Genomic DNA, 22,760 nt, shown 5'->3' with positions numbered 1-22,760 from the left:
ACTGACAGAACCACATAGATTCTCACACATAGGATTTAGTTAATCCCATGATGGCTGTCTCAGAAAGACACGCATAATAGTTATGATTTACAACCATCTGCCAACTCATGGAAAACATAATACATCTGCATGGCTACTGTCACAAATCAATGATGTATAATTCTGAATGCAGAGTCAAATCTGCCATGAAAATTCAAAAGATTTAAACTTTCTGATTGTTATTGGCATGTTTTGGCAAACCAGAGGGCCCGCTGGTTTCCCAACACATCACTAATAACAGAAATATTATCAAAATGATTAAATATGAAGTGTGGGCACTTCTGTTCATCAACTACAAAATTTACAACTTGACTATGTCATCGAATGTGACGTAGCTTGCATGACACACACACACACACACTATTACAAAGGATTCTTGTATAAACACCTAAGCACACTTTAGATCACTACCTTGAAATCTTAGGTGACTTGCATTGGAGAATTATATATATGTCTACACCTTTGTAATTGGGATTGAATATTTATTATTATTGTCATGTTTTAATGATGCATAGCATCTTTATAAACATGTAAGGTACACTGACTTTTTGCTACTTTTCATATAAGCCACTCAGACCAAGCATTCTTTAATTCCACTACCATTAAAAATCCATCAGAGTGGTAGTGAGGAATTGGCTGTTTTAAAATGGGACCACCTTATGACATGAGACCTCAAATGACACCAGAGACCCAATGTACCATTCACACTTGTTGACATGATTTTATGTTTTTTGCTTTGTTATATGTTCTTGTGCCAAATCTCACAGCTTTCTACATCGAGTTCATCATTGTTCAATCGTTGAGCCATTAAGATGCTGTTTAAGTGTCTCACACAAAGCAGTATGTAACCAGCGAGAACCCTTCACCTATTGGAGTCTGCCCAGAAATCTGCACAATTGGAGGTGACGAGATTCAACAAAAGAGGCAAGGAAGTCCTAGGGAAGGTGTCACTAGAGACAGAGGTTTCTCCATGATGGAACGACTCAAGTAATGAAAGGACTGGATTGATTCAATGAACTATGCACACGTGTTGTTCTCAACCAGACAGGTGAAACCCTGAACCCGTTCATCTCCCTGCTGAGTTCATGCACCTGCTGAGACTGGTATACACAAAGGCCTTTCTAAAGGCATCCACAGCTGCAAATACTACATCACAAGGACCACAACAAGTGTCTGACAAGTGACCTCTTTGGGAATCATCTGGAATTGACCCACGTGGTCAAAGGGAGGAATCTGTAAGGATTACAGAACCTCAGACACTTTGAACTTCTGAGATGGACAACACACACACAGTGCATTAACATACAGACATCTGTCTCCACATCCCACTGAGAGAAAATGCGGGAAAACGCCTCTCTGAAATATGCATCAGTTCCTTTTCATCCACTCTTCCCCTCACCCACCCTTCCTTTCACTCAACTCACTCAGAATGGTCGATAGTAGAATGTAAAGTTCTACATTAATGCAAGTGTTATTTACAGTCATGTTTGGTATCATTTGAATTGTCTCAGGGCGACTGGTACAATGGTCTCATTCTTATAAGAAGTAAACTAAAAGGTAATACAGATCCTAAGAGTTCAGAGATATTTTGCATACTGTAGAGGGTGGGTCAGTTCCCAGTGGTTTTCATGCAAATTACCTTCTGTCCCAAAAGGTGCTAACTCGACTTGATTAAATTGAAAATTACAATTGTTAGTTCCTGTCTCCACCTCGGGGGGTGTTGGTCTTGGTCTGAGGTACTTAAGGAGAATGTAGCAAAAGGATCAGGGCGATTTCTGTAGCCAGAAGCCCGTAGTGTGGTATGTCTGAATACTTTACACTATGTATTTCTATAAAGTCAGGTTTGCATTCTTTACTCATAGATTTATCTTTGAGAATTCGATGTTTTGTATTGATATGATTTGATCTCTTTGAATTGCTGTGGAATTGACATAATACATACAGTATTTACCTGACTGAGAATAAACTGTTACATTTGACCTTATTCTGTTTTACTCTGTAATTATTGACTCTAGTAGATTACGTTGCATCCTTGTTAAAGACATGAGCAACCGAATGAACGTGTAAATATAAAGTCAAGAGTTAACTAGAATAATCAAATATCAGAAGAATACAAATTAGAAATAGACAAGCAATCAATTTGTATTTCAAGCTAAATACGAGGTCATAATAAAAGTCAGATTAAATGATAAAAATGGAGTCAGATTAGAGTTTAATTTAAATTGAAGAACTTTGCACACCGGAAAGACCGAACACGCAGGAACCCTTCTGCCGTGCCATTGGCTGCCGTCGTTGGACCAGTGGACGGACCTTACAAGACTAAAGAAGACATACATGAACCACATGTATTCAACCCATTTTTGAGCCACACAAGACATTTCTGTCAAGATTGTCAGGGAGCTCAATCTGAGAAAAGAACATAACTAATAAAAATAAAAAATAAACTTGTGTCCCGACAAGTTCCAACATGGTAAACAAAATAATGTAAGTCCCTTGCATTAATGAATCAGCTGTTTAAAATACAGCTTTTCAATTTTTTTTAGTGTGGGTGTGTGCCGTGGGTGTGTGCGTGAGTGAGTGTGCATGGGTGAGAAAGAGAGAGATGGCTTTACTTCAGTCAAGCAATAATTTCTTATTGATCTTGAGAAAAACTCGTTGCTCCAGAGATGTAGTTGTTCTGTTTCTCAGGCCAGATGACAGCAGTCCACACAAAGAGAAGATGCGCTCCACAAAGGCTTGTGAGGCAGGGGCACTAACAAGATCCAATGCCACAGGGGCAAGTTTTGGATACACAGCTTCTCTAGATCTCCAGAACTGCAATGGTGTCTCATTAAACACTCCCTGTTTGACTTCACAGAAATACTTCTCCATTTCGATCAACAGACTATCGGTCATATTAGGCTGATTTGTGGAGGACACATTGACCTCTATACAGGATGCAAGGAAGCGGTATTTCTGAAGGACAGCAAGAGGGGCTCCTGTTGGAGTTTGAGTGGCCTTTGCAGTAGCACCATCATACTGAGAAGCAACTGGTTGATACCTAGCTGCCAGGTTCTGCACAAAGGACTGTGCTGCCCTCTTCAGTGGCACTGTGTCTGGTGATTGAAGAACCAGCGAAACACTTGGATCCATTAGGCAGGCTCCTGCTGGTGTTGCATCAAACTGTATGGAATCCGGGCTAAGAATGCCAGCAAAACGTTCTCGCAAGGACTTCAGCAGTACTTGAGCTAATTGCTTTCCAACAGCAGTCATCAGCAAGTGTGCCTCAAGGTTGAGCAAGCATGGCACTACTTGTGAGAGTGACTGACTGTCACTCTGAAGCTGGTCTGTGTGAACAGCAAAGGGCTCAAGCAGTTTGACAAGGTTCTCTAGCTTAGCCCAATCGCTTGTGAGGAGAGTGTCCATGCCAAAATTCTCAAGTAGTTGGTTTAGTTCTGTTCTAGTCTCCAGCAGTCTTTTCAGCATATCAAAAGTGCTGTTCCAGCGTGTGCTACAATCCCGGACCAGAGTTTTGCCACATCTTTTGATCAATTCTTCATTAGCTGCTGACGATTTCCTCACACCATGTACTAGCTTTCGTGCTTTTGTTATGACTGAATGAACACTTGTGTGCTTCATGGCATCTTTAAGTTTGAGCTGAAGAGTGTGGGCCAGGCATGGCATTCTCTGGAACTTGTTCTCCACATCATCAGGCAGGTCAAGTTCTTAGCAAAGCAAAAAGAGAAAACAATTAGATAATTTAAGCATTAAATATAAAATTCACAAAAAATAGTTTTGTAATGATCCAACTTAAGCAGTTAAACACAATGTTTTTTCTCAATCACTTTAGTAAATTTCTTGAATCATTAACATTTGCAAAGCAGTAAGTGCATTTCTGTATCTCTTAAATGTAAATATGAATGCCAGTGAACATGTCAGTGCATCAGAATGACAAGTCCTTGTGTCATTGTTTCCAAACAGTCAATATGTTCAGCATGTTGTAACACTGTATTTTGTAAGTATTTTCTGATATAAACTATGGCTAAGATTTTAATGACAATGATTAAAAATGCACAATGTTGCACTTTTTTCTGTATATCAATTTCAGCAGTACAAAGTTATATATTGCAAGAGATTGGACATGTCACACTTTTACTGTTTGTACTGTAATTTGTTGACAGAGTATGCCATTGTGATGCAGAAAAGAAAAACACAATGGATATCTTAATCCATTTCAGACGTGTATAGAAAATGACGTTCAACCATTTTGCATGTAGTTATTTAGTAAGATTATTCAACAGAGAACCAGTAGAATACATTATGATCAACATAAGCAACTGATAATGCATGAATCAGAAATGCAAAGGATTATGTACAATGATTAATTGTACATAATCATTTGCATAAATGTGTCAAAGCATTTAATGTGTTCAAAAGAATAAGAACATTGCTTTTATTATGTGCTCAAGTGACTACATGGTGTGGAAGTTGAACAAGTAGTTTTGAGAATTTCAATTCAGATCTGAGAAATGCACCAAAGTGACTGAGAAAAACTGCAAATTTACTCACCTACACCTCCAATCTCAGTCTCCTCCTCATCCTCCTCGTCTGACCCCTCCAAGTCCGAATCCATCCACAGTTCATTCTGCTTGTCTCCTACACCTCTTGGCTGCGCCTGAGAGACAGCACCATCTGACTCACGGCTCTGCTCTCGCTTTTTATCCCTGAGAAGGCGCACAGCCTTGACGATGTTGGAGCCGTTATCTGTCACAATGAGCAGCACCTTGTCTTCTCTTATACCCCATGCATCTAATGTCTGATCAATGCAGCGAGCAATGGACTCCCCTGTGTGAGGGTGCTCCAAGTGGTGCAGGTTAAGCAGGGCATGGTGAACCTGGCCTCCGGGCGGATGGTAAAAACAAGCTGACACACCCATAAAAGATGATGTTAATCCTTTCTTGCTCCAACCATCTACACATAGGGTCAGCTTCCTCACATCCTTAATGATCTCTTTTAATTTCTGCTTTGCCGTATCCATCTTAGCCCCAATAAGGCTGTTGACTCTTGCAGCTCCAGGTGTTTTGAACTTTGGTTCGAGTACATTGGCAAACTTTTTGAAGGCAATCGACTCACACAGTCGTGTAGACATCCCAGTATCAATAAACATATTAACCAACGCTTCCTCCCGCTTGTGGTGTTCCTGCGTATTAACTCAGGGCTCTCAAGTTTTGAAGACAGGCAAGAGTGACATCTCATCCACCCCCCACCCCCCACCCCACCCGGGGGTGTGGAATGGGGGTGTTCCATTTAATAATATTATTATTAGTGTTTTTGTTGTTAATATTAATAATTGCTCAGACTTGCAGAAGAAAATATTTGACACATGACACTGACAATTTAACCAAATACAAAGTGTTTATTCAATTTTTGTGTGTATGAGTGCGAGTGTGTGTGAGAGAGAGAGAGAGAGAGAGAGAGAGATTATGACTGGTGTTGTTTGTTGTAAGTGTTTGTTGCCTTTTTGGACTCCTTTATCATTTGTGGTGTTGGCTCCCATTTGAAACAGTTCGGCTCAAACCCAGCGATTTTCAGGGTCATGATTGAGGACAATGTCCCGTCCAGAGACAAGCTGTTTCGTGTTGAGGTTTTGTTCAAACCAACCATCGAAAATACCCTCTCAGCATCAGCATTAGAATGTGGAAGCACTAAAACCAAGGCTGCGATCTTTGATAGCCTCCCAAATTGGTTCAAGCCAGTCACCTTTGAAAAAAGGAACCAGGAGCCTCTATTTCTCAATGGCCTTAGCCATCTCCTCCACCATCTCTTCCTCTTCCACCTGCACCGTCTCTTCCACCTGCACTGTCTCTTCATCTTCCACCTGCACTGTCTCTTCATCTTCCACCTGCACTGTCTCATCATCTACCACCTGCACTGTCTCTTCCACCTGCACTGTCTCTACATCTACCACCTGCACTGTCTCTACATCTACCACCTGCACTGTCTCTTCCACCTGCACTGTCTCTACATCTACCACCTGCACTGTCTCTTCCACCTGCACTGTCTCTACATCTACCACCTGCACTGTCTCTTCCACCTGCACTGTCTCTACATCTACCACCTGCACTGTCTCTTCCACCTGCACTGTCTCTACATCTACCACCTGCACTGTCTCTTCCACCTGCACTGTCTCTACATCTACCACCTGCACTGTCTCTTCCACCTGCACTGTCTCTACATCTACCACCTGCACTGTCTCTTCCACCTGCACTGTCTCTACATCTACCACCTGCACTGTCTCTTCCACCTGCACTGTCTCATCATCTTCCACCTGCACCGTCTCTTCCACCTGCACTGTCTCTTCATCTTCCACCTGCACTGTCTCTTCATCTTCCACCTGCACTGTCTCTTCATCTTCCACCTGCACTGTCTCTACATCTTCCACCTGCACTGTCTCTACATCTTCCACCTGCACCGTCTCCTCCTCTGTCTCCTCCTCTAATGTGCCTACCATTTTCACCACCTTCTCTGGGCCAGCATCCTGTAACCTGCCCTTTTTGGGGGGCTTTCCTCTCAGGGTGAATGAAAGGATGCTTAGTTGCCTTTTACCTGACATCTTTGAAAGACAGATGCAATGATTAATGCATCCATGGCCAGGATATAATTATAAAATATGACATGATTTTAAAAGTGACCTATAACATCAACTATGCAATACACTTGAATTAATTTAGTGCTAATAAAATTATTAAGCCTATTGGAGAGAGATATATTTATAATGTGACAATATGTCAGTCATCGTGTGATAACGAAAATATGACTAGGCCTAGACTACTTGTTCTGAGCAGATGTTGTCAGTGAACAGGCTGTAAAACTGTTGGCTAAGTAACAGACACTCATGAAAAACTGATGTTAATTATCTGGGAAACATTCTCTAACAGCAGTCAAGTTGTCATAATATTGTTTGTGTCAAACAAGTTGTGAATTTGCTGTAGCAGGAGATCATTACTTACTTTGTGCTCAAAGTGATGCTCGGGGCTCCAGTGGTTTCCTGGGTGAACGAGGAAGATGGTGAACAATTTCAGGATGCTTTTTTTCATTGGTTGTTGCGTTAAATCTTACCCAGATACAATAGTGCTATTTTCTGATTGGCTATTGTGTAGCCTATTTCTTTTTTTTTGATTGGCTGATAAGTGGCAGGCTCGACTAAGAACTCCAGGGGAGACGCGCTTGAATCCTGCCGGTTCCATAGCGAGAGCGGCGCGGCCAGAGAAATGTTGGGCGCTGCGGTATATTAAATATATTATAAATAGTTTTTTCTGCGTGAGAAATACAATGTGTGGCGGGAGTGCGTGACAATAGACCGAAATGAGTGACTGTCACGCTCAATGCGTGACACTTGAGAGCCCTGTTAACTAACCAGCAGCTATCGGGTCGCCGGTGAAAGCTCTCCTGTAGTGTTCTCTGTACTGCGGTTGTCTGCGTCATGCTGCCTGGCCCTGTAACGTTACCAGGGTTAGGTTCTGTTTCAGGGGAGGGGTTCTCGGTGTTCTCCTTTACCTTGTTGAGGTATGCTAGGTTAGCCTCCTTGTGCGCGCTTCTCAAATGTACTTTCAAATTCGTAGGATTTTTCCCTTTCAGAAATTGTCCACATATTTTACCACCTTCCACTGCAAGGCACTTGCTTTTATCTGACACACAATCATATTCAAAGTAATCCCAAATAGGACTCTGCCGCCTTCTTCCAACTTTCGGTAAAGCCATGATGCCATGAAATGTCGGAATTTCTGGTTTGGGGGGTGGCTGATCAAAATAATTCCTTTGTTAATAATTCGTTACACAGAACTTTATTATATTAAATATGATTCACACCTTCACAAAATGCACATTTAACACCCTATACAAAATTCACACCGCATTGAAATTCCTTCACTGGGTCTGTTGTTCAAATTCAAATAGGGAACAAATTCTTCCCAAACTAAGTTTTTGCCAAATCTTACTAAAGATGCGCGACTGTTTGAGAGTGTGTGTGGGTGCGATCGCGAGTGAGCAAGAGTGTGTGTGTGTATGTATGTGTGTGTGTGTGCGCGAGTGAGTGAGCATGTGTGAGTGTTTGCGCGTGCGATCGCGAGTGAGCAAGAGTGTGTGTGTGTGTGTGTGTGTTGCTTGAGTGTGTGTGTGTGTGTGTGTGTGCGAGAGTGTGTGAGCATGTGTAAGAATACCTCTTACAAAATCCACACGCCGTGCCAAAAATCTACACGTTCTAGAATTCACACCCTACAAATACCACAGCTGTACAATTTTCACACCCTATACTAAATTTACCCTATAGCCTACAGTCAATAGCCTACTCATCTGGATTGAAGCAGCAAACATTCAGTGTAAAAGTAAAAAAATTACATAACATTATTTTATATTTGAATCACAGCTTATATAGTGTTTTGACATCGACAACCACAACCAAAAAGTGCATTTTACCTCAAACTTGTGACTAGTTAACTTTCTAAAGAAGGCATAATCGCTTCTCGGGTCAACATTAACACACTGACAAAATTATATTCAGAATTTAAAATATTTTTGTATCACTTTTTAATGTTTGATTGAAGGTGTTCAAGAGATGGAGATACCAACCTTTCGCGAACTTTCAACGTCGAACGAAGTCGTTCTCATGGAGACGCGGTGTGCACGGAGGGGAGGGGCTGTGTGTGTGTGTGTGTGTGTGTGTGTGTGTGTGCGCGCGCATGTGAGAGACACATGAGTGACAGAGAGGCGGAGGGAGAGCAGGGAAAGGAAATGCAGCTGAACGAATACGCTGCATGTTCTAAATAGCGTTAAAAAATTAAAGACCTTGACAAAGACGAAAACTAAGGACATTTACTCTATAATTTTATTTTATTTTAGTTAGTTTTGCCAAACACACATTACAGTTTTAGTTAGTTATCGTTTTTTTGTAATGCCTCGTTTTCACCATTGTAATGCCAGCCACAGTAAAACGGCGCCAATGCGCTCACCACACACCAGTTACAGGTGGAGAGGAGAGAGTGATAGAGCCAATCAAGTGGATGGGGATTACTAGGAGGCCATGATAGATAAGGGCCAGTGGAGGGAATTTGGCCAGGACACCGGGGTTACACCCCTATGGGGAAGACTTGGCCGAGGCTTCGTCTGTACGCTTTTCCCCCTATCACTCTGCTCCCAGGAGTTTTGGCGAGAGTGCGCCGGGACGAGGTCAGTCTACTACTGGTAGCGCCGTTCTGGCAGGGGCCGAGTATGATTCTCGGACCTGATTTCTCTCCTTGACGGCAGTCCATGGGAGATTCCCGTCAGGAGACATCTCCTATCACAGGCAGGGGGCACTATCTTCCACCCTGGAAGCTCTTCACTTCATGGTGCGGAGACCGCTAGTTCGACCCAGTTAACTGCCCGATTGGTACAGTTCTGGAGTTCCTGCAGGCCCGTTTCTCCGCAGGTTTAACCCATTCCACCATTAAAGTTTACGTGGTGGCCATTGCGGCCTACCACGCTCCTGTCGTTGGTCAGTCAGTGGGTAGACACCCCCTTGTTACACGTTTCCTCCGCTGTGCGCTGAGGCTGAGGCTACCGGTACGTTCACGTGTCCCCACGTGGGACTTGGCTGTGGTGCTAGAGGCTCTTTGCAAGGCTCCCTTCGAGCCCATCGAGGAGATATCTGACAGACTCCTCACTATTAACCTGTTAACGTTCACCAGTTTCACTAGTTTAATATTTAATGTTTATGAATGAATTTAACGTGAAAGAATATCGTTAATCTTGACAAACTATATATCATTCTGAAGGTCTAAGCCTCAAGCATCTACGACAGATCGTTGTTTTCGATGGAAAGCTTATAAGGAATGTATTTGCTACATTTGTGTAAGCAGTACACATCAAAACAGGCAGAATAAAAAAGCCGTACGTACCTTTATCATTGTAATAACTAGTCACAAACGCGTCCACTGCTGAAATCCCAGTTTAGTTAGAGAGGTAAGGGTCCACAGAACAACATCCCAGCGAGCACTTTTAGTCCAGCGAAACAATAACGTTGTAATAAGGATGAATATTCCTTTGTTTACATTTAATTTCTTCAGAGAGTTATTGTTCGCGTCCGTTATGGAATAAATTACGCTCAAAAACAGCGTCTTGGTGGTAAAAAAAAACAACACGGTGCTGTAGCATACAGTTTTACAAACAGAATGAGACCGTCCACGGAAAAAAAAGTCTCAGAAAAGCGGAATATAGATTATTTGAATTTGGCGCTCCCTCCTGCCAGCGTGTGACGCTTCTGTGACGCTGCTGTCATCTGAGCGGGGCGTAACTTAGCGATCTGCTTTTTACATAAAAAAATTTTTTTTTTTTTCTTCTACATTTTTTATATGTGTGTGTGTGTATTGTGTGGGGAATGTGGCCGTGTCTGCATCATTATAATATGTATGGACGGACATCAGCGTGTTTATTACCGACTCTATGACAGCTATCATTGTGATTCATTGATCAGCTATTATTGATTATATGGCCCATCTGTTTGATTATCATCTGAATGGAAGCACATCAGCGTGTGATTACTGACTCTATGACCATGTCTGGCAATATCACTTCATGTCTGGCAATCAGAATACTTCAGTATACATACTATATACAAAGCATTTTTTTCTATTTTTTTTCCTTTTTTATTACTCAAATAATTTTTTTTGTATTTTTTTGTGCTCAAATAAATCTGTCTATTATTTTATAGTTGAAAAACTATGCAGGAACATGTATAATGACTAAAATAGTTTGTATAATTCTGCAATCCATTTGGTGGTTATTTTTCCTCAAACAGGGGGGTGGGGGGACTATAAATAGTTTCAGAAAAAATATTGCAGGAATCTCATTTTTCATGGTATCTTCTTCAAATTTGAAATATGAACTCATGAGACATGTGGCTTTCGATCCATTACTTTTCTGGATTGCTCCAGGACTTATTTCATGTATTTGTATATGAAATAAAAAAAACATTCAGTGTGGAAAAATATTTTTCAAGGCACGTCAGTGCCTATAACTTTTTAGCATTATCAACTCTGGATGATAGATAGTAAAGCCCAGAGTGTCTTCTTTCCAAAGATACCTAATTTGTTTGTGTAAGCACACTTTGTCACGAACTGTTACCATTTTAATTTAGGTAGGTTATTTTCACCTGCGAGGCCCCAAATGGGGGCGAAGGTTAACAGGTTAAGACTACCTTCCTTTTGGCTATTTCCTCTCTAAAGAGAGTTGGTGATCTTCAGGCCCTTTCAGTGGCCCCTGCCTATCTTGACTTTGCGTCCGGCATGGCCAAAATTTTTCTCTACCCTTGAGTGGGGTATGTACCTAAATTTGCCTCCGTTACACCACAGCCCATCATACTTCAGGCCTTCTGTCCTACTCCCTTCAGGGAGCCAGACCAGCAGAAGCTTAATTGTATGTGTAATTGCACGCACATCCACAGAGCTGCCCTGTGGAGAAAGGTGGACCAACTGCTCGTGCGCTATGGTCCCCCCGAGAGGGGTCTTCCTGCTACGAAGCAGACCTTCAGTAGGTGGATAGTGGATGCGATTAACACTGCCTATGAGTCCTCTCAGCTACCCTCGCCGATGGGAGTCAGAGCTCACTCAACCCGAGGTGTGGCGGCCTCCAAGGCCTTTTTAGCAGGTGTGTCGATGCAGGACATCTGCAACGCAGCTGGGTGGTCTATGCCCCTCACTTTCGTGAGGTTCTATGACCTCGACATGCGAGCCACTCCGGGCTCTTCTGTTTTCTCGTCCTAGTACACACTAGGCAGGGACTTGTCAGTCTGGCGGCGTGGGTTTCTCGTTCCCAAAGCGTTTTCGGATGCAGCTCGAGTTCCTGAAGGGGAACGTCTCAGGTTACGCATGTAACCATGGTTCCCCGAAGGGAACGAGATGCTGCGTCTTGAGGCCACACTTCCGGCATCCCTGCCAGCACTTGCTTCATTCCTAGAGGCTGACGCCGGCTCCACCGCACATGCTTTTAGGCTTCCTGGTTGTGACGTCAACCCGCCCGTGACGCCTCGCCCTTCCATTAGACTGATTGCACATGTGATTCAGAGCACGGTCACACTGAAGGCGTTCCCAAAGCATTTTCGGACACAGCGTCTCGTCCCCTTTGGGGAACCATGGTTACATGCGTAACCTGAGACATTTTTCTCTAATCTTTTTTTTTTTTTTTTTTTGAGAGAAAACTGCATTTTATATATATTCATTTCCTATTTGTAACTGTTTTAAATTCATTTTAAATCAATTTTTAACTCATTTAAAAGTTTTAAAGTCCTTGTTTTATTGTTGTAATTATTGTTTTATGATTATTTTACTTCCTTTTATGTAAAGGATTTTGAATTACCATTGTGTATGAAATGTGCTATATATATAATCAAGTTTTATTTCAACTTGACATAGTCGCCACTGATAAGCTACTACTAAATATGATGTACAAACTTTAATTTGAATTTTTTGTAAACGATTTGGATCACGAAAAGCGCTATACAAATAAACTTGAATTGAATTGAATCTCAGATGAAACTGGACAGACAGGTGTTGGAGGAGCGATTATAATCTGATATGAAACTCAACTGATGGGGAAATATTTACAGCTGACAAGAGAGAAGAAGTAATGTGATTTAGTGACTGAAATTCTATTTGTGTCACCAGTTTTTCTTTAGTAATTTGAAGCAACATTGACTGTTATCGAGAAAAGTGATAAATATTACATATACAGAATTGAAACATGTATTATATACATCAATACAGTCTGCTATCTAACAGTGCTTGTATATACTCACTGTGTTCTATGATCATTTCACGTTTGCCCTTGGTACCCATTATATTGTTTACCACATCCAGCGTGAACAATATCAACAAGCAATACATTTCTTACAAATTCACAGAAAATCCCTTTGAGTTTAGATTTAAATTAAACATTGGAAATATTGGATAGCTATTTTGTTTCTAGAATAAATAATTTAGAAAATACTGGTATGATACAAGTACATGAAATTGTGTCTAACTGGCTAAGAAGCATGTTGTTGTAGTACAGGTTTTCATGTTAATATGTAATGCTATCGGATGATCTTGTCTACGAGTTTTCCCCAGGCATTTCTGATGTCATATACTGTAGCTATTTGTCATTCTTCTTCTTTGTTTTACAGATTTCATAAGCATTGAAATAATTCATCCTTTCGCTCATTAAAGCCTGTTCCAGAATCAGCCAGCATAAAAAAAGACCTTTAACATTTTCCAATGCATGGATTACAGTCAGCACATGATAGTGTTTATTTTAAATATGCATAGTAATTATGTTTAATCTAAGTAGTGTGTTATGATCTGAGAATGGCTTATTTTAAGGTTATGATTTTAATGAAAATGAAATTCGGTTGAAATTAAACTCTTTCTTGTTTTATCCCTATTCCGAAGGGATTCCGAAGATTCAGTTATAGCATAGCATTTCAGCATATTTTAAACTTTGCATATTTTAAAAACATGTCCTTACTAAATGGAAGGGTTGTGGTAATAAATATTCCATTAACTAAAATTTTAAAAACAACATAATTCTACAATGATGGGTTCTGAAGTAAATCTATGAAAACATTTAAATCCAGAACTGATATGGAATCCATTGTAGCTTAGATCTAGTTTGAAGTTTTCAGAATAGGATTATATAAAATATTACTTTCATTACTACTCATTAAGTAGCATCAGTAGCTTCATTTGAGTCCTTCACTTGAGCTGAAGGCAAGATTCAGACCTAGTCTGAATAGTCATTACGGTCAGTTAAACCATGGAACTAGAAGTGACACCGCAACCAGGAACGAAGCAGTCAACACGCTGATCCTGCTGCTGACTTCCCCTGATGAATATTCTGCAGTACAAAGAGAAGAAAACAGAAATTATAATTTTTTGACCTTTTGGGATTTTGCCTAAAGCACAAGTAATGTAACAGAGTACAGCTGCAACACTTCAAGTTTGAACTCTTAAAATCTACATGCACGTTCACATTTAGAGTTCTCTCTCTGCATGTTGTATTTGAAAAAAGTAGCCACAAATGTGATATTACATCTGGACTGTCACTGGAATTTTCTGCGTTGATTCTATTTTTTTTTTTCTTTAAGTACCACAAATTGCGCACAATTTTCTATTTGTGCAGTACAGCAAAACACAAACAAGTTATAATTTACTCTACCCTACATTGTCATAACTGCAGATCTTGTGTTACATTCACCTTCATAAAACCCTCGGTAATCCTGTATAATTGCAGTAATCAAAGTAAAACAAACTAATTTAAAATACTCATGTGAGTAGTGCAAGATTGAAGTGCATCACTCACCTGCTCCATTTATTATAATTGAAGAAGTGAAGATCTGGAAGGGTAATGTGTTGTTTCTGGCGGCTCTAACTATAGTGTTCACTATCTGGGTGCTATTGGGTAGAACGGTGCCTGCTCCAAATGCAAGATCCATGCTGTTTCGGATCGTGGGCACACTCCTTAATTTTACACTGGCATCACTGGAGAGAGTTTGCAATCAAGATTCATCAGTGAAAACTGCGTGTTATGTTGAATCAGTAGCTGTATTCAAGAACACACAGCATATTCATACCTGAAGTTTGTTATGGATATGGTGCTGAATGATGTCGGGTAATCAACCAGGAAAAAAGGTTCAAGCTGCAAAACAAGAGGTGTTCAACAAAATTGGCTTTCTTTTGCAAAAGCATGTTTCCCAAAATTCATAAGTAGACTCATCACACTCACCCCTGCTTTTATCAGCGAAGCCCTGTTCTGAAATTCAGTAGAACTTTTATTGGAAAGAGCAGCGACAAAGGTTCCGTTTGTGAGGATTGTCAGCGGAATTATCTGCACTGATTCTAGACAAAAGGAATTGATTTTTAAAGAAATTGAGCAGAACATTATAGTCATGTTAACAAAGTAAAATACTTGGAAATTGGGCATTGTCTAAATCAACTTACTAATGACAGTAATAGAGGTGGCATCAAGTGTGAGGTTGAAGCCTGCAGTTGAATTAGCAGCTGCTTCTTTTAGAGTCTCCACAATGTCGGTGTTGCTGGGGATTGGTTCGGTGGAAGTTTCACTAAACACCAACTCAACCTTTGCCTGTACGTTTGAGTCTGCCCGAGTTCTGGAAACAGCTCTGGAAAGAAATGTATGTTTTACAGTTAAAAACTACATCCATATGTATGTCAGTGTTGGTTTAGATGGGAGAAAGCATATATATATATATATATATATATATATATATATATATATATATATATATATATATATATATATATATATATATAACAACTTAAAGTAATCATTTAAAATAATGAATCAAACTTTTAACTTACATGAAAGCAATCACAATGGTCCTGATGAAACGAGGCCCAAACTCTTTTTTATAGATTTCATCAAACTGTGAAAACAATAAGTGAGTTTTAGGAATGTTTCCTAACATTTTATGGAAGTAGATCATGTTGTGTTGTTGTTGTTGTTTTTTTAAAGGGTACTACAATTAAACAAGAGTGGAAAAAAAGTTCATATTTTGTCCTTCCCAAAACTTCCAGGCCAAACTGAGTTTAGAATTTTTATTTAGATTTTGACTGTTATTTAAAAGAAAAGCAAAAAGCATTAAATAATTATTTGTATCTTTGCAAATGCTTCTAAAAAATATCACTGGATTGTTCTGCCATTTGAAACATACCATAGTCTCTATTTTTGTGGCTAGTACTTTAAATTCTGTAGATTTCTTGTCTTCCAGTGCTGGAACAAACACCTCTATTATGACAATCTGTATTTCAACAGTTGGGAGAGGACGTGCTGGTGCTGTTGTTGTGGTTGCTTTTGTTGTGGTTGCTTTTGTTGTTGTTGTTGTTGTGGTTGCTTTTGTTGTTGTTGTTGTTGCTGCTGTTGTTGTTGTGGTTGTTGTTGCTGTTGTTGTATTAGGTGTGGTTGTATTTGTGGTAGGTGTAGATGTTGTGGTTGTTGTTGCTGTTGTTGTATTAGGTGTGGTTGTAGTTGTGGTAGGTGTAGATGTTGTGGTTGTTGTTGCTGTTGTTGTATTAGGTGTGGTTGTATTTGTGGTAGGTGTAGATGTTGTGGTTGTTGTTGCTGTTGTTGTATTAGGTGTGGTTGTATTTGTGGTAGGTGTAGATGTTGTGGTTGTTGTTGCTGTTGTTGTATTAGGTGTGGTTGTAGTTGTGGTAGGTGTAGATGTTGTGGTTGTTGTATTGGGTGTGGTTGTAGTTGGGGTGGTGGGCTCCAATACTGTTGTGTGAGTTAAATGTATTGTAGAAATTGGAAAAATAAAAGTAACAGTTGAGAAAATTACTCCAGAAAGATAAAAATAAAAATAAAACAGTTTACTAGCAATACAGAGAAATACAGAAAGCATTCAGATTTGTTTTGAATAACATTGCTTTGATGATGCTTCTTGTTTTACTTACTTCTAACATCTGTGATATTAAGAGTGGTGCTGGCATTCAAAACAGTGCGTTTTATGTCCTCGTTACTGGGTAAGATTCCAAATGTCGCATTCATTTCAGTGATGATTGACCCCGCACTACAAAAGAGAAAGAGTCATAAAGAGCCAGCGAGAAAGAGTGGCATTATACAAGTCTGGAAGATGGTTTTTACAAAAACTCATATGCAGTACTATGCAAAAGTCTTAGGCATATTATATTTGTTTTAAGATGGTTATTCATATATTTTGCCATAATAAATCAGTAGAAAAATATAATTTTAGAATTGCAAACATTCTGTTTGACAATTTTGGAAAAATTATTAAGATGTTTGTATAAACAATGAGTCCAACAACCAATTGTGTGGCCAACACAGACATCTGATCTCGCCATCATCTGGGATTACACGAAGAGACAGAAGCAATTGACACTAAAGTCTAAATAAAAAATATATAATAATAATAATAATAAAAATAACACCATGAACTTCTATCATGTAACATCTATAATGCAAATCAAGTCAAAGTTTGGTGTGACCACCCCTTGTCTTCAAAACAGCTCTTTCCTAGGTGCACACAGTTTTCAAGGTAGTTTGTTCCTAGCATCCCGGAGGACTTGCTAAAGTTCTTCTATTGGTTTAGGCTTTAGCCTCTGTTGCCTCTGTCTCTTCATGTGATCCCATTGGAATATTTGGAAATCTAAAATTATTATTTCTTACATGTATGCACAATAAACAAGAAACATTTATAAATAGCTGTCTAGATTGTCCTGTAAACCAAATATTTTTTTTCCAAAAATGAAAAGTATTCTTATTAAAAGGGAAGAAACATTACTCACCGGAATTCAATAACTCTCAGTTCTTTGAAGGAGGAGAATTTCAGAAATAATGGTTTCAACTGTGGAAAACCATTTGACAAGGTTTATTATTTAGTTATCAATTATACATTTTAACGACAGACCAAAAATATATATCATGTACGAGATTTGATATCTCATTCATTTGTTTTCACATGATATGGTTACTGTTCCAAATGTTTTCAAGTTTTGGTATGGTTCAAAAACTGCACAGAAGAGAACAGGAAGGACCTGCAGCACATAGTGAGGGCATCTGAGCTTTTCATTGGTTTGTCACTACCCATACTCTGTGATATCTACACTGGTCACCTTCAAAAGAAGGCCAACTGCATCTGAAAAGATCCCACTCACCCTGGACATCATCTGTTCTCCCCCAAACCTCTGGGAGAAGATTAATAAGACGAATAAATTCCAAAACACACAGATTGGAAAAATAGCTTCTTTCCACAGATAAGTAAATACTTAAATGCATAATCCCCCCAACCCCACACCCCCATACCTGAGACTGTAGAATCCTAACTCCAAGTAAAGAAAGTGCAGAACGCCACCAACCACACTATTACAACACTATTACTTCACTCTGTATTAACTCACTACATACCCACTTGTTTTCTCTGTAATTCTTCTACTCTATACCTTAACTTACTTGGTCCATCATCCACAAATGCTGGAGGGACTATTTGCACCCATTTTCAACTTTTGTTTCTGCTATTATAATTATTTATTCACTTTTTGTTATTTATTCACTTTTTGTTTTGTTATATTACTTTATTTTAGTATTTTTATTTATTTATTTATTTATTTTTCCTAGCCTACTTACTAATACTTTAATCATATTGGTCCACCATATTGACTGTCTGCAATTCTGAAACTTTTTTTTTTGCTACTTATTCTACTGGTCTCTTCCTGTCTCCACCCAATTAAACTCAGATGATCGCCCAATCATGCTGCACAGAGGTCTTTTTTTTCTTTCTTTTTTTCAGAACTGTTCTTGAGAAATTACTCTAAGAAGTTGATTAGAGTGCCAAATAGCCAAAAGAATGTGTGGTTGTCTATTTGCAATTTTTGATGTATTTACATTTAGCAGTAAAATATTAGAGCTATTATTAAAATAGCAGCATATTAATATTTAAACCAGAACACAAATAAAATAGAACATTATTTGCACTGGAGTAAAAATATCATACATTACTGTCTATGTTGGGTGCAATTAATATCTATATTAGCATTCAGAATGACAATCAAATGTAAAGATTTTTATTTTTTTGAGAAGATGAGAAGTGTATCTTGAATATTTTCTACACAACATACCTCATTTATGACTCTCTTTTCTCTTGTTTTATATGTTTCTGAATTTGGATTTCGCAGTTCTTCCACAAAAAGTTCATTACTTGTAAAGCTAAAAAGAGCTGACAGGATTGTGCTTGGGGATGTTGTGGTTATTGTAGGTTGAATCGTTGTATCTGGGGTTGTTTGTAGAGTTGTAATTGTTGTAACCTGTGCTGTTGTTGTTGTGGGCTGAACTGATGTATGTGGGGTTGTAGTTGTCTCTAGAGTTGTAATTATTGGAGCCTGTGATATCGTCATTGTAGAAGGTTCAGTTGTAGATGTTAAAAAAGTTCTGGTTGTTAGATCAGTTGTAGATGTCAGTTGTGTTGTTGTTTCTGTAGGAGGTGATGTAGTTGTAAGCAGAGCTGCAGTTGTAGGTGGGTTTGTTGTAACCTCAGTTGTAGATTGAGCTGTATTTGTTGTAGGTAAGGACGTTGTCTGTGTTGTGGTGCTTTGTCCAGATGTAGTTGATTGTACTGTTGTAGATCCTGAAGCAGTTGTGGTTGTTAGTTCAGTTGTAGATGCAAGTTGTGTTGTTGTTTCTGAAGAAAGAGCTGTAGTTGTAGGTTGGGTTGTTGTTGCTGTCTGTGTTGTGGTGCTTTGTCCAGATGTAGTTGATTGTACTGTTGTAGATGCTGAAGCAGTTGTGGTTGTTAGTTCAGTTGTAGATGCAAGTTGTGTTGTTGTTTCTGAAGAAAGTGCTGTAGTTGTAGGTTGGGTTGTTGTTGCTGTCTGTGTTGTGGTGCTTTGTCCAGATGTAGTTGATTGTACTGTTGTAGATGCTGAAGCAGTTGTGGTTGTTGGTTCAGTTGTAGATGCAAGTTGTGTTGTTGTTTCTGAAGAAAGAGCTGTAGTTGTAGGTTGGGTTGTTGTTGCTGTCTGTGTTGTGGTGCTTTGTCCAGATGTAGTTGATTGTACTGTTGTAGATCCTGAAGCAGTTGTGGTTGTTGGTTCAGTTGTAGATGCAAGTTGTGTTGTTGTTTCTGAAGAAAGAGCTGTAGTTGTAGGTTGGGTTGTTGATGCTGTCTGTGTTGTCGTGCTTTGTCCAGATGTAGTTGATTGTACTGTTGTAGATGCTGAAGCAGTTGTGGTTGTTGGTTCAGCTGTAGATGCAAGTTGTGTTGTTGTTGCTGTCTGTGTTGTGGTGCTTTGTCCAGATGTAGTTGATTGTACTGTTGTAGATGCTGAAGCAGTTGTGGTTGTTGGTTCAGCTGTAGATGCAAGTTGTGTTGTTGTTGCTGTCTGTGTTGTGGTGCTTTGTCCAGATGTAGTTGATTGTACTGTTGTAGATCCTGAAGCAGTTGTGCTTGTTGGTTCAGTTGTAGATGCAAGTTGTGTTGTTGTTTCTGAAGAAAGAGCTGTAGTTGTAGGTTGGGTTGTTGTTGCTGTCTGTGTTGTGGTGCTTTGTCCAGATGTAGTTGATTGTACTGTTGTAGATGCTGAAGCAGTTGTGGTTGTTGGTTCAGTTGTAGATGCAAGTTGTGTTGTTGTTTCTGAAGAAAGAGCTGTAGTTGTAGGTTGGGTTGTTGATGCTGTCTGTGTTGTCGTGCTTTGTCCAGATGTAGTTGATTGTACTGTTGTAGATGCTGAAGCAGTTGTGGTTGTTGGTTCAGCTGTAGATGCAAGTTGTGTTGTTGTTGCTGTCTGTGTTGTGGTGCTTTGTCCAGATGTAGTTGATTGTACTGTTGTAGATCCTGAAGCAGTTGTGCTTGTTGGTTCAGTTGTAGATGCAAGTTGTGTTGTTGTTTCTGAAGAAAGAGCTGTAGTTGTAGGTTGGGTTGTTGTTGCTGTCTGTGTTGTGGTGCTTTGTCCAGATGTAGTTGATTGTACTGTTGTAGATCCTGAAGCAGTTGTGGTTGTTGGTTCAGTTGTAGATGCAAGTTGTGTTGTTGTTTCTGAAGAAAGAGCTGTAGTTGTAGGTTGGGTTGTTGATGCTGTCTGTGTTGTCGTGCTTTGTCCAGATGTAGTTGATTGTACTGTTGTAGATGCTGAAGCAGTTGTGGTTGTTGGTTCAGCTGTAGATGCAAGTTGTGTTGTTGTTGCTGTCTGTGTTGTGGTGCTTTGTCCAGATGTAGTTGATTGTACTGTTGTAGATCCTGAAGCAGTTGTGGTTGTTGGTTCAGTTGTGGATGCAAGTTGTGTTGTTGTTTCTGAAGAAAGAGCTGTAGTTGTAGGTTGGGTTGTTGTTGCTGTCTGTGTTGTGGTGCTTTGTTCAGATGTAGTTGATTGTATTGTTGTAGATGCTGAAGCAGTTGGGGTTGTTGGTTCAGCTGTAGATGCAAGTTGTGTTGTTGTTTCTGAAGAAAGAGCTGTAGTTGAAGGTTGGGTTGTTGTTGCTGTCTGTGCTGTGGTGCTTTGGTCAGATGTAGTTGATTGTACTGATGTAGATGCTGAAGCAGTTGTGGTTGTTGGTTCAGTTGTAGATGTAAGTTGTGTTGTTGTTTCTGAAGAAAGAGCTGTAGTTGTAGGTTGGGTTGTTGTTGCTGTTGCTGTCAGTGTTGTGGTGCTTTGTTCAGATGTAGTTGATTGTACTGATGTAGATGCTGAAGCAGTTGTGGTTGTTGGTTCAGTTGTAGATGTAAGTTGTGTTGTTGTTTCTGAGGAAAGAGCTGTAGTTGTAGGTTGGGTTGTTGCTGCTGTCTGTGTTGTCGTGCTTTGTCCAGATGTAGTTGATTGTACTGTTGTAGATGCTGAAGCAGTTGCGGTTGTTGGTTCAGTTGTAGATGCAAGTTGTGTTGTTGTTGCTGTCTGTGTTGTGGTGCTTTGTCCAGATGTAGTTGATTGCACTGTTGTAGATCCTGAAGCAGTTGTGGTTGTTGGTTCAGTTGTAGATGCAAGTTGTGTTGTTGTTTCTGAAGAAAGAGCTGTAGTTGTAGGTTGGGTTGTTGTTGTTGTTGCTGTCTGTGTTGTGGTGCTTTGTCCAGATGTAGTTGACTGTACTGTTGTAGATGTTAAAGCAGTTGTGGTTGTTGGTTCAGTTGTAGATGCAAGTTGTGTTGTTGTTTCTGAAGAAAGAGCTGTAGTTGTAGGTTGGGTTGTTGTTGCTGTCTGTGCTGTGGTGCTTTGTTCAGACATAGTTGATTGTACTGATGTAGATGCTGAAGCAGTTGTGGTTGTTGGTTCAGTTGTAGATGTAAGTTGTGTTGTTGTTTCTGAGGAAAGAGCTGTAGTTGTAGGTTGGGTTGTTGTTGCTGTCTGTGTTGTCGTGCTTTGTCCAGATGTAGTTGATTGTACTGTTGTAGATGCTGAAGCAGTTGCGGTTGTTGGTTCAGTTGTAGATGCAAGTTGTGTTGTTGTTGCTGTCTGTGTTGTGGTGCTTTGTCCAGATGTAGTTGATTGCACTGTTGTAGATCCTGAAGCAGTTGTGGTTGTTGGTTCAGTTGTAGATGCAAGTTGTGTTGTTGTTTCTGAAGAAAGAGCTGTAGTTGTAGGTTGGGTTGTTGTTGCTGTCTGTGTTGTGGTGCTTTGTTCAGATGTAGTTGATTGTACTGTTGTAGATGGTGAAGCAGTTGTGGTTGTTGGTTCAGTTGTAGATGCAAGTTGTGTTGTTGTTTCTGAAGAAAGAGCTGTAGTTGTAGGTTGGGTTGTTGTTGCTGTTGCTGTCAGTGTTGTGGTGCTTTGTCCAGATGTAGTTGATTGTACTGTTGTAGATGCTGAAGCAGTTGTGGTTGTTGGTTCAGTTGTAGATGCAAGTTGTGTTGTTGTTTCTGAAGAAAGAGCTGTAGTTGTAGGTTGGGTTGTTGATGCTGTCTGTGTTGTGGTGCTTTGTCCAGATGTAGTTGATTGTACTGTTGTAGATCCTGAAGCAGTTGTGCTTGTTGGTTCAGTTGTAGATGCAAGTTGTGTTGTTGTTTCTGAAGAAAGAGCTGTAGTTGTAGGTTGGGTTGTTGATGCTGTCTGTGTTGTCGTGCTTTGTCCAGATGTAGTTGATTGTACTGTTGTAGATGCTGAAGCAGTTGTGGTTGTTGGTTCAGTTGTAGATGCAAGTTGTGTTGTTGTTTCTGAAGAAAGAGCTGTAGTTGTAGGTTGGGTTGTTGTTGATCTCTGTGTTGTGGTGCT

The 22,760-nt window shown here is 39.8% G+C and overlaps 3 protein-coding genes across 3 annotated transcripts; all 3 read right to left on the bottom strand.

Moving 5' to 3' along the window:
- Positions 1–2,652: 2,652 nt before the first annotated feature.
- LOC306876788 (zinc finger BED domain-containing protein 4-like) lies at positions 2,653–5,167 on the bottom strand (the record flags this gene model as incomplete). The annotated part of the gene is made up of 2 exons (XM_079428195.1): positions 2,653–3,743; positions 4,588–5,167. The coding sequence occupies 2 exons, from the start codon at positions 5,165–5,167 to the stop codon at positions 2,653–2,655; spliced, it is 1,671 nt and encodes a 556-aa protein (XP_079284321.1).
- Positions 5,168–5,231: 64 nt separating this feature from the next.
- Positions 5,232–6,837, bottom strand: LOC306844247 (uncharacterized protein). The gene is made up of 2 exons (XM_079376231.1): positions 6,143–6,837; positions 5,232–6,028 (listed from the first exon to the last, which is right to left on the bottom strand). Exons 1-2 carry the CDS (start codon positions 6,629–6,631, stop codon positions 5,804–5,806), a joined length of 714 nt encoding a protein of 237 aa, XP_079232357.1. The 5' UTR covers positions 6,632–6,837; the 3' UTR covers positions 5,232–5,803.
- Positions 6,838–12,490: 5,653 nt separating this feature from the next.
- LOC306882758 (uncharacterized protein) lies at positions 12,491–19,201 on the bottom strand. The gene is made up of 10 exons (XM_079437626.1): positions 18,684–19,201; positions 17,355–17,413; positions 16,503–16,618; positions 15,761–16,323; positions 15,408–15,472; positions 15,027–15,208; positions 14,812–14,924; positions 14,660–14,724; positions 14,389–14,567; positions 12,491–13,923 (listed from the first exon to the last, which is right to left on the bottom strand). Exons 1-10 carry the CDS (start codon positions 18,957–18,959, stop codon positions 13,832–13,834), a joined length of 1,710 nt encoding a protein of 569 aa, XP_079293752.1. The 5' UTR covers positions 18,960–19,201; the 3' UTR covers positions 12,491–13,831.
- Between the last annotated feature and the right edge of the window lie 3,559 nt (positions 19,202–22,760).

Source organism: Barbus barbus (assembly GCF_936440315.1).
Source record: "Barbus barbus genome assembly, chromosome: 2".
Classification (NCBI taxonomy): domain Eukaryota; kingdom Metazoa; phylum Chordata; class Actinopteri; order Cypriniformes; family Cyprinidae; genus Barbus; species Barbus barbus.
The sequence above is the reverse complement of the archived record's forward strand: the minus strand, read 5'-3'. Positions and strand labels throughout refer to the sequence as shown.

Bases quoted from the DNA above. Each gene is read 5' to 3' on its own strand.
- LOC306882758 (XM_079437626.1), bottom strand. From the start codon at position 18,959: ATGACGATATCACAGGCTCCAATAATTACAACTCTAGAGACAACTACA. The intron at 16,619-17,354 runs GTGAGTAATGTT...TCTCTTTTGTAG, and splicing joins CTGAGAGTTATTGAATTCCG to TGCGGGGTCAATCATCACTG. The intron at 15,209-15,407 runs GTAAGTTAAAAG...ATTTCTTTCCAG, and splicing joins ACCATTGTGATTGCTTTCAT to AGCTGTTTCCAGAACTCGGG.
- LOC306844247 (XM_079376231.1), bottom strand. From the start codon at position 6,631: ATGTCAGGTAAAAGGCAACTAAGCATCCTTTCATTCACCCTGAGAGGA. The intron at 6,029-6,142 runs GTGCAGGTGGTA...GAGACAGTGCAG, and splicing joins CAGTGCAGGTGGAAGAGACA to GTGGAAGAGACAGTGCAGGT.